The following is an 18627-nucleotide window of genomic DNA, read 5'->3' on the forward strand; positions in this document are numbered from 1 at the left end:
TGATAGTGTAAGAAAACATAACACAGACTCCTCTCATAAATCTGTTTCCAATGTTACTTCAAATACTTAAGGGAGGACTCATGTGCAGAAAACCCCATGCTAGCTTTTGCCCCAGAATCCTGGATTGGTTAGCAGTGCAGCCTCTGAACACAGATCACCTGAATGCGAGAACTGACTAGCATTTAGTAACTCTGTGAACTTGGCGAAGTCAGCTCATCAATCAAGCCTCTGTTTTATCAGGAAATGGGTTGCTGTGAAACTCAAATATATGTTAAATGCTTTGCACAGTACCTATTATATAGACAGTTTTAAATATCTGCTGTATTGACATTCCTGCTCTAATTCCTTACCTTCAATCACACTTCAACTCAACACAGGGCAAATAAAGAAAACACATGAAACGTGCATTAATTTATTCTTCATTTATACTGGACTAGGCAGATCTGTATGTCTTAATCTTTACCAAATAATATACATAAGTCTATACATATATACAAATATACAGAAGTATTTGTATAAACCTGAATAGTCATGATTTTAAACTTCACATTGTCAGATAAAAAGCAGACTACTGTACTGAGTTAATATCTCATGCCATGTTCAATCTGAAATACAGATATATATTACATAATGCTATTAAAAAAGGGTAATATAAGTAAGTCAGTGACATTGTAATAAATCTGACTGCTTTATTAGATCAAGGTGGAATGCAATAAGTTCTAATATCACGTAGAAAAACAAGCAATCAAAAGCACATAATTTAGGTCTTAAAAAATGGATTTATCCTAAATTGGTCAACAGCACCGAAAGACAGCAATTCTGCCACATATACTTAAACCACTCCTGTGAGTACCTTCTAACTCACTCAGAAGAGCACTTCTAAACAAGACTACTTGTTTAAGCAGATCCCTTTGTACAAAACCAAACTGCCAGCCACTACATACCTCCCACTCGGTAAAAGCTGAATGAGTTAACGTAAGGACATTTTCTAACTCCACACCTATATTAAATCACTAACACTACTGATATAAAAATCAGGGCAAGGAAAGGTCAAACATGGATGGTGGCGGGCAGACCAATCAGTGGCTGACACATGGAAAAACCAACAGGGAAACTGACTTCTTGTGTAGGGTATCAGAATAGTTTCTCTGAAAGGGCTGCAAGGCATAAATGAAGATAGTCCTTCTTTATTCCCCTTTCTCCTTTATGCCCCTTACAGCGACCATACTGGAAATTTGAGCAAAAGGAACATTTTTAACTTCTTCACAAGAAGGCATTAAGATAACACAATACTATTTGTGAAAAGAACTTACATTGTGGTTAAAATGGAAGATAAACTATAGTTAAACCTTTTACGTGTTTTGTAACAATCTCACAGAAAATAATGTTTTCTAAAATTACAGTATTTTACACATGCTAAGCTGAATGACAATATTAGATTACATCTTCTGCAACTGTGGTGTCAAAAATCTGATAGCAAATTTGCTGCTCCATTCCACTTGTGACATTATATGACTTGATGAAACATTCCAACCATGGATATGCATCTACAAATGAGAAAAAAAGATTACTTAATCATTAAAACTAAGCAAGTATCTCTGAAATATATACCTAACCATAATGCTTAGCTAGAAAAATTAACATTTAACTTAGCTTGAAAAATAAATACACTTACCAAATTTAGTATTATCTACTCTTCCAGATACACACTGGGTTCTTGTTACTGTTCTGTAACAATCCTAATTTGATTTTTTTCCCAACAGAAAACAACAATTAAATGTGGAGTTTTCCAAATGTTTGATAGCAAAGGTAGCAGCCACCTCATTCCCAACTTTTCTTCCTGCTGCTGACCACCCCAGGTTTTTTTTCTTTTTTCTTTTCCTTTTTTTTTCTTGGTTGACTGCAAAGAAACTGAACCTGAGGTTCACATCAGCTCAGGCTTTTATACACCTGTCTAGCTGCGACTCCCATCAGGTACCAGGCACTGTGTCCAGACAATGCTGGCAGCTGTAGATGCTGTTTCCAAGCTTTGGTCATGGCTACAATAAATCTATTTAAAACTTCTAGAAAAGTTTCTTAATGCTTCTTCAAGTTCAAGCTTGAAAGACACTTAATATAGTCAATATTGGCAAGAGTCAAGTAAGACAGGCTTCTTCTCCACTGCTGGTGGTACTATAAATACGTAAAATATTCTTGAAAAGCAATCCGGCAGCGTGAATCAAAAGCCTACAAAACCTGTGGGGTTTTTTTGTTTTTGTTTTTTAAATACTTTATGTATTTATTAGAGAGATAGTGAGAGAGGAAACACAGGCACGGAGCGCTGGAGAGGGAAAAGCAGGCTCCCTAATGAACAGGACCCTGATGTGGGGCTCAATCCCAGGATCCCGGGATCATGACCTGAGCTGAAGGCAGATATGTAACAACTGAGCCACCCAGGCACCCCAAACCTGTGCTTTTTAATCAGAGTTTTATTTCCAGAAATCTATCCAAAAGAATTAAAAGCAAAATTAAAGTGATATCAAATAGAAGTATGTAAGTTAAACCTTGTTACAGCTGTTTTTTCAGAATTGTTATAAGATGTAAAGACTGACCAGGAGAAAATAAAGTCTGATTAGAAATAATTTTAAAAAGTTAAACCGACAGCATCTAAACCTGCAGCTGGCAAAATTTGTTACTGATGAAAAGTTGTTAGAAGAGTCAAACCATCTTACTATGATTGAGGTCTTCAAATTTCAATGTAAACAGAAATAATGGCCACAAAAAGAAGCCAGTGTCAGTAACTGTAATTCACATGATTTGACCTGAAGATCTGGTTGATGGACAAATATCATCCAGAGAACTAAAGCTGATAAAAGAACAATTAGTAAAATAAAATGCATAAAATCTGAAACTGGTTAATACTGAACAGAAATTCATGAATGAATTAAACTGGCTAAATGAAGTCTGTTATAGAAAATGATTGAGAAAATTTCATCTCTGTTGGTATAATTCAAAAAAAATATGTTTGCATAAACACAGTATCAAAATGGCCTCCCTCCTTTTTTATTATTTCAAAAAATTAAAAAATTTTTTCACTTCAGAAACTATGATTCTTTTTTTTTTTTTTAAGATTTTATTTATTTATTTGACAGACAGAGATCACAAGTAGGCAGAGAGGCAGGCAGAGAGAGAGGAGGAAGCAGGCTCCCGGCTGAGCAGAAACCCCGATGTGGGGCTCGATCCCAGGGCCCTGAGATCATGACCTGAGCTGAAGGCAGAGGACGAACTATGATTCTTTTTTTTTTTTTTTAAAGATTTTATTTATTTTATTTGACAGACAGAGATCACAAGTAGGCAGAGAGGCAGGCAGAGAGAGAGAGGAAGGGAAGCAAGCTCCCCGCTGAGCAGAGAGCCCGATGCGGGGCTCGATCCCAGGACCCTGGGATCATGACCTGAGCCGAAGGCAGCGGCTTAACCCACTGAGCCACCCAGGCGCCCCCGAACTATGATTCTTAAACTCTTTTCTCCATGCCACTGTTTTCATCAAAAAGCAGATCAAACAATAATTTACTTAGAATCAGACTTCAAAGTTTTCATCCTCTAAGTCTACAGATTAGACACATGTGTTAAGTACTGTTTCAAGAAAAAGAATGATGAGATTGTTAAAAATATTATTGCCTACCAATTTTTATTCCTGAAGGACAAAACATATCCATGATCATATCCATACTCTGCTGAAGGTCATCATTGATTAGGATTTCTGATGCCGGGATCTGGAAGAATTTGTCCTTAAAAAAAAAAAAAATTATAGAAGGAAAAAAGGAAATTAATGTTTCTTTTTTAAAAAGATTTTATTTATTTATTTGACAGAGAGCAAGAGCGTGCAACTACTGGGGGCAGGGGAGAGGGAAGGGGAAAAGCAGACTACCACTGAGCAGGGAACCGAAGTGGCTCGATCCCAGAACCCTGGGATCATGATTTGAATCAAAGGCAGATGTTCAACTGACTAAGCCACCGAGGCGCCCTGGAAGTTAATCTTTTTTTGAAGTCATAATTAACATGAAAGTATTTCAATATATTCTAATGAAAATGATCTAGACTATTTTATTCTATAAAGATTGTAGAAGTAACAGAATTCTAGTCTGATCTCTTAAAATCTGATTTACTACTTTAAAAACAGCAGTAAGATATACATATAAAAAATCCAATTACTGGGGCGCCTGGGTGGCTCAGTGGGTTAAAGCCTCTGCCTTCGGCTCAGGTCATGATCCCAGCAGGGTCCTGGGATCGAGCCCCGAGTCGGGCTCTCTGACCCGCAGGGAGCCTGCTTCCTCCCCCCCCTCTCTCTGCCTGCCTCTCTGCCTACTTGTGATTTCTCTCTCTCTGTCAAATAAATAAAGTCTTGAAAAAAAAAAAAGAAAAAAATCCAATTACTTTGAATTAATGATAATAATAATGGTATTTAGAAAAACGTGAGGTCTCTCATTCTCTTTGTATACAGGAAAAAATGTCTTAAGTTTAAAAGAGTATAACATATGTTGTATATTTATTTAACTTTTCTTTTCTCTAACATATTATACTATACTTTCTTAAAAGAAAGAAGGGATTTTGTTTGCTTTGTTCACTGCTATAACCCCATCATATACAACAGTACCTAGGCACAGAGCAGGTGCTCATTAAATATTTATTCAATAAATGCACAAATGAATTGTTAAGCAGGAGGGAAAAAAAATCTCTCAACTTTACTTCAGATTGTTTCAGAATGTGTGCAGTAAAAAAATTCGACCTTACCACTAACAGAAATCTAGTTTCTGCCCTTGGCTTCTGGAAATAATCTCTAAGCCCTTAAAATATGCCTGTTAGGAATGTCCTTGTATGTCACACTAGAGATTTAGGGTGGGGAGCTTGGGGCATATGATATTAGCTTGATCTTCAGAGGGGCTGAAAACTAAGATCAGCCATATGGGCTGTGAACCATGACTACATGACAGAGCACCAATAAAAACTCTAGACACTAAGGCTCAGTGAGGCTTCCCTGGCTCTCAATACTAACACATGTGTACTGTTATAAATCATTATTGGGTTGGTAACACTGCCTGCTACTCCATGGGAAGAGGACAACCGGACTCTGCCCTATGTACCTCTTCCCTTGGATGCTTTTAATTTGTATCCTTTAGTTGTAATAAATCATAATAGCAATAATAACTTACAGGAAGTTAATGGGAATCTTTCCAGTGGATTATCAAAACTTAAGGGTGGTCCTGAGAACCCCCAAACTTGGAAGTATTGTTAGAAATGAGGGAGGTTTATGGATAGCTCCCTAGTTTCACATAATATAACCACTGACCTTCCAAAGTAATTTAGTTCCACCTAATAGAGAAATGTGGAGACTTCAAAAACCTAGTGAAATGCTGCTAGACAGAAGGTGTGGTCAATACCTCTGCCTTTGACTCCTGGAATAAAACTTCTGAAGAGTCTCTCCTCAAATCCTATTCTTCAATTTTTCATTACATAGATATTAAATTTACAAAGTTAAACCAAAACAGGATAGATATACAGACACTTCAAGATTTATGTGCTTGCATTTTATTAAGTTGCTTTAAATCCTCTCAGTAATAAAGTGGGAATGAATAAATACATCAAAATTTAAAAATATTTTACTTAGAAATATCTATACTACCTCTGTTACTTACAGAATCCATGAGATAAGCTTCCAATACTCCTGTTCCATCATCAAGAGTAAATGTCATTACAAACACATGTTGAAGGGGTACAATACCCAGTACTAGTAAGGGAAAGAAGATCAAACCATATGAATCTTCTAATCCTTATAATCAAAGTAAAGTGAAAATTGCTTTATGATGTTATGTTAGTTTTGTTTACTAAAATAAATAACTTATATTTATGCCTTTTGTTCTCCAATAACAATATATTAAACTCATTTAGCAGATTCATTTTAGACATTACACTGTATCTATATAGGGACAATGACCCATAAGCATTGATGAAATATTAATATAAAGTATCTTTAAAATGAGTTGATAATTTGATAGAAAACATCAAAACTGATTTACGAACTATAATTCATTGCATGATAGCCTCATGAACGACAAAATACCAGAATGTTCTAAAAAAAACTGCATGCAATTCAATATTTATGGTTTTATAATATATCTCTCCCCTTTGTATTATAAACATAGGGATCACTTATTTTTTAAGATATCATCTGGTAGAATGGATAAAAATGTTAGAAGATGGGATTTCATGATTTGGTAATAAGAGGAAGAAGAAATTAAAGAGATACTAAATGATACGAAAATTCATAGGTTAAAATGGTACTCTGTATTTGGAAATGAAAGACATTTAATATGTTTATAAAATGAAATACTGTCTTCCATTTGTGGAATCCATATGTAAAAGGATTAATTAAGGGGCAAGTAAGAAGAATGAATCAGGGTACAGAGAAATGAATTAGGGCATACAGACATGACTAAAATTATTAATACAGAGGAACCGATTTATAGGATTCTAAAGGTCTCCACAGGTTAAAACTGAGCTAAAACCAAGGGTGCCTGGGTGGCTCAGTGGGTTAAAGCCTCTGCCTTCGGCTCAGGTCATGATCCCAGAGTCCTGGGATTGAGCCCCACATCTGGCTCTCTGCTCAGCAGGGAGCCTGCTTCCTCCTCTCTCTCTGCCTGCCTCTCTGCCTACTTGTGATCGCTCTGTCAAATAAATAAATAAAATCTTAAAAAAAAAAAAAAAACAGCTAAAACCAAGAAGAATGAACATAAAATCTACCCTCAAGGACCACACAAAGACTTGCATTAAGAATGGGATGAGGAGGGCGCCTGGGTGGCTCAGTGGGTTAAGCCGCTGCCTTCGGCTCAGGTCATGATCTCAGGATCCTGGGATCGAGTCCCGCATCGGGCTCTCTGCTCAGCAGGGAACCTGCTTCCCTCTCTCTCTCTCTCTCTGCCTGCCTCTCTGTCTACTTGTGATCTCTCTCTCTGTCAAATAAATAAATAAAATCTTTAAAAAAAAAAAAAAAAAAAAAAAAAAAGAATGGGATGAGGAGACCATGCTGGAAAGCAGGGAGCCTGGAATTTCACTGGACCACAAACAAAATATGAGATAGCAGTATCTAATAGGAAAAAACAAAACAAAAACAAAAACAAAACAAAACAAAACAAAACCAAGTATATAAATAAATATCAATACAATAAAATTTTCAGGCTAGTAGAAGCAAAGTGTCCAATTTTAGAAAAATAAAGGTTTTCTTTATATTCTGCACTAGCCAACATTTGTAGCGCTATTTGCAGCTTTTAATGCCAAACTTAAGAACATTGGTAAAGTGAAATGTTTACTAAGGAGGAGAAACAAAATAGTAGGGAATGTGGGAAAATTCCAAGCGAAGTGAGGGTGCCTAGCTGGAGAAATAAAGTCAGTGAAGGTTTGACAGGTATCTTCAAATGCACAAAGCCTGCTGATCTTATAGAAGGCATGTACACTAAGTCCATGCTGTGGTCTGTGCTAAAATTAGAAGTAGGTGGTTCTGCTTTACTAAGAACTACTTAAAAATTAAGAGGTATGCTGTCTTGCAATGTAATGAGTCCCCTGTCACTGAAAGAGTTTTAAGCCAAGCTGGGTGAAGAAGTTTCTTGCTCCAGATAAAGATGTGTATTGGGTAAAGAGCTGTAAGAGCCATCTCTAAATCTGTTTTTAATCCAAAAATACTGTGAACTGGAGGGATTTTTCAGAATCTGTATTTGTGATTAATAATTAATACTATAACAAATTACTGAACATTAAATACAGTAATGATTAAAGATATTGGCAGAAGCCTGGAAGCAAGTTTTCATATATTTTAAACTTCACTTTATAGTCTTATTATAATCACCGTGAAAGGTTTTGCTTAAGTACAGTTAAACTTTAGCTCAGTCTTTGCTCTGGTTTCACTTGATCGACAACTGAAATAGAATCAGTGAGGTCACCTTATGTGAAGACAGTTACAGTTGCAGGACACAGAAATTTGCTAACCTTCTGCCACAGAAGAAGGAATCCACAGTGTTTTATCAACCAGGGAATTTAGATTTTGTATTGGTCTCAAAGTAGAACATTGTTTACATCTGAAATTAATGACAGAAAAAAAAAAAAACCCATAGGCATTTAAAAATAATTATTATAACTCATTTAATTATAACTTATCTTCGCTGTTCAAACATGCACAGTTTAAAGTTAATTATTAAACAACAGTGTTGCACCTTTCATAGTGTAATGCACATATTACAAGCAGAATTGTAAAAAAATAAGCTTTTCACAATAGAAGCAATCAAAAAGATAGTATGGTTCAGAATAAGTAACTAAGTTGAGAATAAGAGAGAGAGTCCAGATTCAGATTGTTAATTTGGCTGATTTTGTTGGCAAAACGAAAAAGTTGAAAGGGACAATCTCTCAGGACTCTCATTCGATGGCTCTGTGATAACAGCTAAGGTCTTAAGTAAATATAACCAATAGGAGAAAATTATTCTAAGGAAGTCAGTACTAATAAGACTTTGGATAATATATTCAGTGAATGCATATTCAGAGGTTCATAGTTTATAATGCCTAATACTATACTTATCTTTTGTAATAGAAATTAATCTGAAACTACAATATACTAAAAATGCACATTATTTAGTATAGGTATTTTGCTTTACTTACATACAAATAAGTACAAGTAATTACTTTTTACTATATATCATCATAAGATTAGGAGATATTGATAAGAAAATATACTTGAATACAAATATAAAAATCAATGTCCAAAAGGTTCATGCAGACTCCTTTTCATTTCTAATCTGGAGAAGAACAGAGGGTCCCTATATTAAATATTCTTCTTCTCCACCCATCAAATATATATTTCTTCTTTAACAGAGAAAGGCAATAGAATGAAAACATATTATTTCCTCAAAAATAGGCTGTGATATTAAGTCTAGACATTGATAAAGCAAGCATGCAAGCTAAAAATTAAGTGTATAAATTAAAATGTAAGGGTAACAAGTAAATATTAAGTACAGAATTCATTACATTGAAAGCAGTAAAAGCAGAAAAAGGGGAAAATCAAGAACATGTTTATAAATGAATCCAATAGAAGACTACAGGGTAAATAAAAAAATCTTAAAAAAAAAAGAAAAAACCTAACAATAGAAGACTAGAGGGAAAAATAAGCTTAATAATAAAAAAAAAAAGGAGAAAGAGTATAGTGTAAGTGGAGAACAACATAAAATGTAGAAATAAAACCCAAATATATCAGTAATTAACATATTTAAAATTCATCTATTAAAAAACTAAAATCTAGTCTTATTTATTTGAGACTTTCTAAAATATAACAACAAAGAAACATGAAAGCAAACCAGCAAAAGAGCCTCAAAATATACAAAGCAAATACTGACAGAATAAAAGATCACAAATGTTCCACTACAGAGGACATTAAGCACACTCTTGAAGAAGTGATTAAATAGACAAAGTTACAAAGGAAAAAGAAGTTTCGAATATGATTAACAAGCTTGACTAATGGGTGTAACTAAACACTATTAAACATTAAACACAACTATTAAAGAACATATCTTCTTTTTTAAATATAGGCAATATATACAAAATGTAAACATATTCTGGGATAAAGCAAAGCTAAATGAATCTCAAAGAATCATTATGAAATACAGCAACCTATTTGGTTAAAAAGTAATCTAACTAAAATGCAAAAAAAAAATAGTACCTAAAATGCGTGTGTGAAAACTTTAAAATACACGGCTAAATAATTCATGGGCCTAAGAAAAATCATAATGAGAATTAGGAAACATTTAGAAGAGACCAAAAAAAAAAAAAAAGAACAAACACCACTACATATCAAATCTTGGTTTCAAGGGGCACCTGGGTGGCTCAGTGGGTTAAAGCCTCTGCCTCCGGCTCAGGTCATGATCCCAGGGTCCTGGAATCGAGCCCTACATCGGGCTGTTCATCAGTGGGGAGACTGCTTCCTCCTTTCTCTCTGCCTGCCTCTCTGCCTACTTGTGATCTCTGTCTGTCAAATAAATAAATAAAATCTTTTAAAAAAAAAGATCTTGGTTTCAAGCTATGGCCATTTTCTCGGGGGAAATATGGGCTTAAATGTAAATATTTTAAAAATACTAAAAATTAATAATTGAGATAAGCATTCAATTAAAAACATTTGAAAAAGAAAAAACAAAGAAACTTAAAGTAAATAAATGCTGTAAATAAAGATAAAAAAAGAAAAAGCCAAGGAAACCCCCAAAAATGCAAAAAATAAAGATATGAAAAATAATATAAAAATAGAGCACGTCAGAACAAATTTAGTTGCTTTGGCAAAAAACATAAAAAAAAAGGTGCAAGTAATATTTAGTGGATTCAGGAACAAAGTGGAGACTTAAAAATCATCAAAAGTACTATAAACAATTTTATGTCACTAAATTTAAATTTACATAAGAGATGAAGACTTTTCTAAAAAAAATTCATTAATAGATTCGAGAAATAAAAAACCATAGGAGATGGATAACTGTTAAAGAAACTGAAGCATTAGTTTAAAGTTGTTTAAAAAGAATTGGGTCCAGAAAACTGAGTAAAGTAACTAAAGCCTAAGTAAGGAAATCCTTTAAGGTTTCACAAGCATTTTGAGAAATATAATCATATTAATATTTTAAAAATTTATAAAACAAAAGAAACCATGAAGTTAAACAGGTTCAAGAGAGACTACAAATTTCTTGAAACACATGACTTTTTCTAGCTCCTAATATATTCTGATTATCTTCTACCTCCTCAGTGGTAACTAAACTGTAACTTCCTGGCACAGAAATTTTGGAATTCAATCACTTAACTTTTATGAGGATATAGTTATGAACCTTTCTCTGTACCATTATCTAAATCTTTGTGAAAGAAAACAAATGAGTGTTAGCCTTTGGGGTAGCTTTATACTTAGTGCACTGGAGGTCATTGATGCATATGCTATCAAAAGAATAAATATATACCAGAAAAATCTAGTACATATAAATTGTACATATATATATATGTATATATATATTCAAAGTATCCACTGAATATATATATATAGCAACTACTAGGATAAAATAATAAAAATTATTGCTATGCAGTCTTCTCAAAACTCCCAGATTTGAAAGCATACCCGTAGTGATGTACTTTTCCTTGTATAAGGAATGGTGCTGAAAGATCAAGGACTTCCAAGTCTTCCTGGCCAGATCTCACAGGAATTACACTATGAAACTTGTTTGCGAGTTTGTAGATTTCACCGAGTGTACCTCCTATTAACAAAGAATAAATAAATCCTTCTGGGCAAAATTGAGTGTCTATTAAGTAACACATAAGGTACAGTAAAAAAGACTAAGGGGACTGAAAGAAAAAGACAATGAAGGCATGAATTTAGATGATTAATACATTTATACATTTATTGTAAAATATAATAATTTGTAAACTTAGTATCCTGCCTTGATTTAAGAAACTGCTGCACAAAAATGCTAAGACTTGAGCAAAATACAAGGCTTGTGAAATTTTAACCATTTTCCTAAATTTTTATACAAATTGCTCTTTTATGCCTGAACACTTTGGTTAAGTATTCAAAAGAAAATAAAACTGAGAGCCAAAGTATAACAGGGTTCTCATTAAATTTGCTATATACTAATAATGTCTATATACTAAACACTATTAAATATTAAACTTAATTCCTTGTGCCCCTCTAATTACACTTCATCCAGAGGGAAGATAAACTTCACTGTAGAGTTACTGTGTCAAAGAAATAGAAACCAATTCAGTTCCACTTACTACCTGTACTGGGAAAGACCTACAATTTCCCTATGCTTCAGCTTTCTCATGTATAAAAAACAGCTTATAATAGTAACAACTGAATAGGATTATTGTGATGATTAAATATATATAAATTAAATAAATAAATAAATATATAGAAATGAAAATCATTTCTGGTACACCATAAATGTGTTAAAATAAAAGATGTTCATGAAAATAATACCAATGGTAATATTCATCTGTATTCATACATACATACAGACTTAAACAATTACATATTACTTTTATAAATAAAAAATGTCTGTAATAGAAATGATCATAATCTACTGTAATAAAGGTCAGTTCATTTATAAAACTGAACTAAAGATTTCTCTGCAAATTAAAGATAATGTTCTCCTTTTATTATGGAATGTTCTCAAGGAATAAAAGTCTCAAGGAAAATAAAGAAATTTTAAATTTGGCATAGAAAAAAATATTTGGTATATATGAGATAAACATCAGATTAAAATTAGACAAAAGTGGAAAGGAAATGCAAAAATAAGTAAGAGTTTCATTCTTTTAAAACATATGTCTTAAAACAAGTTATTTTTACTTGTTTCAAGGGCCCCTTCCTTGACTTGTGTATCAATAGATGACTTTAGTCATTCTACTTTAATGGAACAACAGTGACATCCAGAGGCAAAAACAGCAGCAACTGTATATAACAAGCAGCCTCTTGATACTCAGCTCCACAATGAGCTTGAATCTGATTAAGATTATATCCAACATCTAAGATGGACAAATACAAACACCTGAGTTCAATGCGTAACTCCAAAATGTCATTCAGATTAATTTCTATATGTGTGTATGTATATATTTAAATCTACCTATTATATATAATATATTCCATTTTATGGGATTTAAAATAACATTTTGACTTTATATGTCCTAAGTTGCCCCTAACGTGTATTTAACAATCATTAATCACATAAGCAAAAGCTGAATTCTAGTAAAACAGTTACTTAAATACTTTACCTTCTATCAAAATCAGACAGTCATTTGAAAGTGGAAGAATACCGTTATTTTTTACAAAATGAACCGCGACTTTTCGTCCTCCTTGATCTGTAGTGGTCCACATTTTCGAATCATATAATGATGTATTTTGTAGTTTGATATCTGGGATTTTACTTGCACCCTCTTGTAAAATTGTATCCAAATCACCCTCATGTGGAACTTCTTGCCTAAAATCATCACAACGAAATAATACAAAATGATTGGTATAAGCTTAGAAATTCAAATTTAACAAACTATCCAATTTAAAAAAATTGTTCATATGCTGATGGGCCAGCTACTTATTTTAAAATACAGAGATAATTTACTTTGCAGATTAAATGACTGACTCTTATTCAACCAAAAATGTCACTGAGTAGATCCATATCATAATTACATTAACTGCCAGCAATTTCCTTATCTGATTTTGTGATAACAAGGATCTTACAACTATTTCTAGCACCAATTCATTCTCCTCTTGTAAAGAACATTAAAATTATCTTTGGGGGATAAAAAGACAGCTGCCCATTAAATATCCATTTATCACCTAAGTAATTCCCCTTTCATAAGGGACCTAATTTTAACTTAGAATAATAGTTTCAAAAAGTCACATGGTAAAGTATGTATACAATAGAAATGGCATGATCTGGAATCAAAAGGGTTTTATCCTCATCCTGATTCTGTCCCCAACCAGCTGTGTAACTTTAGGTAATACCTCTTAACCTTTGAGATGGTTTTATTTGTTTAAAAAAATGCTCAGAGAGGATGATTTTGTTTGGCAAAGCTATATGACTTTAGAGAATTTGACAAACTCTAATTTAGTAATATTTCAGCAAGTACCTAAAATCTGTATTTATATTTTAATTCCAACTATCATTTTAAGCTCAAATGGGCAGCAGATGATCCCCATTTTATTTAAGGTTTGATGATCAAAAATCTCTACAAACATGGGGCATCTGGGTGGCTCAGTAGGTTAAGTGGCTGCCTTTGGCTTGGGTCATGATCCCAGCATGCTGGGATCAAGTTCCACATCCCCGCCAAGCAAGGAGCCTGCTTTTCCCTCTGCCTCTTCGTGCCTGTGCGTGCGCTCTCTCTCTCTCTCTCTGACAAATAAATAATTAAAAAAAATTTCTACAAATAGTACCACACTCAGATTTTGAAGGGAAAAATATACATATATATTAGTGTACACACAGATGTGTACATACAAATAACATACACACACAAATATGTGCTTTAAAATGGAAATGTACTTTATTTACACATTATATATTTAGAGGGAAGACAGTCAAATTGTATAAAAAAGAAAAAGCTTAAAAATAATTTCAGATTATGTCTTGAGCTAATAAGTAAATATTCATTTTATTGTCTCATAAATTTATTTATATATAATAAATGATGTTTGGAATAAAGTCTGATGCACTGGGAATTCTCAATGATTAACAAAAATTTAAATTATATTTGCTATATTTAAGATAGAAATATTGCCAACAAGGCTTTCTCTATAACTTACTTAGATATTTCATCTAAGAGTGCTTGGGTGGCTCAGATTAAGTATCTGCCTTAGCCTCAGGTCGTAAGCACCACTCCAGGGATCAAGCCCCAGGTCAGGCTCCCAGCTCAGCAGGGAGTCTACTTCTCCCTCTCCCTCTGACCCTGTGTGCACTCTCTCTGTTTCTCCTTCTCAAATGAATAAATAAAATCTTAAAAAAAAAAAATTCTTTTAAAAAGAATTAAAGAATTAAAGAAAAAAAAGAATTAAAAAGAATTTAAAAAAAACCCCAGAATTCTTTTAAAAATTTTAGTTATTAAAGGTTTACTTTTTTTTTCTTTTTTTTTTGTCATTTGGTTAATTCTTTTTTTTTTAATTAATTTTTTATTTTTTCAGCATAACAGTATTCATTATTTTTGCACCACACCCAGTGCTCCATGCAATCCGTGCCCTCTACAATACCCACCACCTGGTGCCCCCAACCTCCCACCCCCCACCCCTTCAAAATTCTCAGATCGTTTTTCAGAGTCCATAGTCTCTCATGGTTCACCTCCCCTTCCAATTTCCCTCAACTCCCTTCTCCTCTCCATCTCCCCTTGTCCTCCATGCTATTTGTTATGCTCCACAAATAAGTGAAACCATATGATAATTGACTCTCTCTGCTTGACTTATTTCACTCAGCATAATCTCTTAAAGGTTTACTTTTTTTTTAAAGATTTTATTTTTTTATTTGACAGAGAGAGATCACAAGTAGGCAGAGAGGCAGGCAGAGAGAGGAGGAAGCAGGCTCCCTGCTGAGCAGAGAGCACAACTCGGGGCATGATCCCAGGACGCTGGGATCATGACCTGAGCTGGAGGCAGAGGCTTTAAAGGTTTATTTTTAAGAAGTTTTGTGAAAAAAGAGTCTCCCCAAATATATATATTTTTCTCAAGATTTGAGAGAGAGTGCGCGCCCTCAAAGGAGAGTCAGAGGGAGAAGCAGACTCCACTGGGCGGAGCCTGACATGAGACTGGATCCCAAGACCCTGAGATCATGACCTGAGCCGAAGGCAGATGCTTAATTGACTGAGCCACCCAGATGCCCCTCCCCAAATATTTTTATAGTTTATTATTTGTTTGCATGTATCAGAACTACTAAATTGAATTTCAGATTTCAAAAAAGCACCTACTTTTATTTACCAATAAAAGAAATATCAGAACGATTTACTAATATTTTAGTATTTTCTCTTAAAAATGTTACCACTCTTTCAAAATACAATACACAAAGTCATAATCTACTCATTGCCAGGACTTAAACTGATATATTTGAAACATGTATTCATGAACATTATGAAATAAAAACTTCTGTTTTATTATGGAAAATACTTACAGTGCATGACATTTAGGACAATGAAGTTTAACAGACTGAAAGAGTATTCTGGGCTTATATGACCTTAATTTTGCTCGAATACGATACTGTTGAGGAGCTTTTTGTTTCAAAATAGCACATATTGGGGTTTTCTCCAAATACTGATGATCTGTAAGTACTGAAAAGAATTTTTAGATTAAATTAGGATAATCTACAAGAATAAGAATATTCATCTTATGAACTCCCCCAAACCAGACACAGAATTGAATTAAGTTATCTTGTCAGCTTTATTTTGCCACATTTATCATCATCTGTCTTTAGCTCTCTCTCCATGTATATCTCCTTACAGATTCATATATATGAATCATTTGAGAACAGTTTGCAGATATCATGCTCCTTTTTCCCTAAATATTTCAGTGTGTATTTCACAAAAAATTTCATTGACCTATTACAGTGTAATTTTCAATCTCAGAATGTGTAATATTGATGTAATATTATCACTGAATCAACAGACATTATTCAAATTTCTCCAAATGTGCCTATAATGTTCTTATTTAGATTTTTTTTTTCAGGTCCAGAATCCAATCCTGAACCACGCATTGCATTTGTTTTTCCTGTCTCTTTGGACTCTTTTGATGTAGAACGTTCCCTCAGCTTTCCATCTTTCACGACACTGATAATATTTGGAGTAGAGGCCATTTATTTGGGTGTGTCTGCTTCTGCTCACAATCAGATACAGATCATGCATTTTTGGCAGGATACTATATAAGAAGTGCTACAAGTGTCCTTCTCTGTATCATATTAAGAGGCTTATATATATATATCATATATAATAAAAGTAATAATTTATAATTTTATATATAAATTTAAAACATATATTTATATAAATATATAATTTTATATATAAATTTTAATATTTTTATTATATATAATATATAATAATTTATAATTTTAGTTATATATATAAGTGTATACACACACACACACACACATATTTTTTAAGAGCCATATATGTTATGAGTGTTTTCACTCCTGGGAATGCTAACTTTGCTCAGTTGGTTATGGTGGTATTCAGCAGGTCTCTCCACTATAAATTTATTATTTTCCCCTTTATAATAAGAAAGTACTTGGGGAAATACAAATATCCCACTCCTCAGTAACATTTAGGATCCTGACAGTTTAGGGCCCACTGATGATTTACAGCTAAATCAATTACTACTATCCTGGTTGCAAAATGATTTTCTTCCCTAACTTCATCATTCCTTTTACATTTATTAGTTGACACTCCTACTTTAACTAAGAGCTTTCCATTTCATCTCATTTGTTTATTCATTCGTTCTTTTGTTTATTACCCACATGGACTAATGGATTCCTACTTTATTCAGTTTTATTTCATCGTTAGTACTTTTCATTTTGATGCTCAAATTATATCAAATTTGGCGTGCTCCATCATTTACTGAGCATGGCACAAGATGTTCCAGACTCATCTTGGAGTTCTCCTGCCCCAGTCCTGGAGTCTGATATTTCTTTAAGCTGTCCTGATTCCTTTTAAGGGGGAATATTATTTATAAGCCAAGATTTGTGTACTAGGTGCATTCATTGCTAGTGGGCTGTGCCATTATTTCGAAGCCTTTAACTGCACAGACGTAGGGTATATATACACACACGTGTTCATACCTATACTTGCACACATGCACCTATATATGTATGAGTATGTATTTGAATGAATACATATATACAAAGACCTATCTACATCTACTTCTGTATCTATCTATAAAACCATGAGTACATATGGGCACTTCCTATTCCAGTAATACCACCACAAACAAGCTTCTTTCTTTGAGCTTCCCCCATTTCATAGTTATATGTTCTTTCTCCAATAATGAGAAACTCAAATTTTTATTTTTATAAGTATATTACAGAATTTCACTTAATAGACTTCTGCTTAAAAATATTTTTTCTTCAACTTTTTAACCTTAGCTGAAATAACAGAAAGAGGGCATCTGACAGATTTACTATCACTGCTAACATTAAAGTTTGGGGGTATATTGTAAGGAGCTCCTTTATGGGCACAGAGCTAAATACACAGGGTGAGCAGATAAAAATTATGTCATATAAGGTATTTTACATTCTCAAAGAAAACCCCACTGCACTGTTAGATTATGTTTCATAAATCTACAGCTATGTGACTTAAATATATAGTTGATTTTAAAACATTTATCTTTCTGGGTTCCATTTTATGCCACTTACTATTGAGGGAGGGAAATAAAATATAAATAGGGCTATATTTTTGCCCTCATGGATATCTGCTCTCAAAATTAGAAACAAATTAGTTGGTAACAACAGACTTTATTATGCACAGTATTACACCCACATTTCAGAAATAAAACATGGTCTTACTTGTAGCTGATAGTTGCTGACATCTTTCTACCTCATATAGCGATACTGATCCAGAGCCTACATGAAGAAGGGAAAAAGAGTTATACAGTTTTAAAATCCATTAAAAATCCCATGTGGCATTGAAAACTGTAAAACATTGCTGACAGGAACTGAAGAAAATCTAAACAAGAGTAAAATTTGCTATGTTCATGGCCTAGAAGGCTCAAAACTGTTAAGACATCAATTTTCCCCAAATTGAACTATAGATTCAATATATTCCTAATCAAAATTGAGGAGGTTTTGCTGCAGAAAAAGACAAGAGGTTCTATCACTTAAGTGAAAATGTGAAGAACCTAGAATATAAAATACAATCCTGAAAAAGGAACAAAACTGGAAGACTTATACTACCAGACTTCAAGACTTACTATAAAGCTGTAATAATCAAGGAAATATGATACTGGCATAAAGACTGACAAAAACCTAGCAACAAAATTACAAAGAAAGCCTACAAAGAAACCTGCATTTCATTTTTGATAAAGGCAGCAAGACAATCCAAAAGGAGAGCAAAACTCTGGTACTGCAACAATCT

At 33.5% G+C, this 18627-nt stretch overlaps 1 protein-coding gene across 8 annotated transcripts in view; it reads right to left on the reverse strand.

Annotated features, from left to right (window-relative positions):
• Nucleotides 1-402: 402 nt before the first annotated feature.
• The window catches only part of POT1 (protection of telomeres 1), a 78244-nt gene continuing 60019 nt past the window's right edge, over nt 403-18627 (reverse strand). For all 8 annotated transcript variants that reach the window (XM_047694295.1, XM_047694291.1, XM_047694292.1 and 5 more), the window contains 8 exons: nt 18060-18116; nt 15681-15837; nt 12805-13010; nt 11156-11291; nt 8017-8105; nt 5673-5764; nt 3662-3767; nt 403-1547 (listed from right to left, as the gene is read on the reverse strand). In XM_047694295.1, the coding sequence (XP_047550251.1) occupies nt 1435-1547; nt 3662-3767; nt 5673-5764; nt 8017-8105; nt 11156-11291; nt 12805-13010; nt 15681-15837; nt 18060-18116 (956 nt within the window). In that variant the 3' untranslated portion in view covers nt 403-1434. The remainder of the gene's footprint in view (nt 1548-3661; nt 3768-5672; nt 5765-8016; nt 8106-11155; nt 11292-12804; nt 13011-15680; nt 15838-18059; nt 18117-18627) is intronic.

Source organism: Lutra lutra, chromosome 11 (genome assembly GCF_902655055.1).
Source record: "Lutra lutra chromosome 11, mLutLut1.2, whole genome shotgun sequence".
Lineage (NCBI taxonomy): Eukaryota > Metazoa > Chordata > Mammalia > Carnivora > Mustelidae > Lutra > Lutra lutra.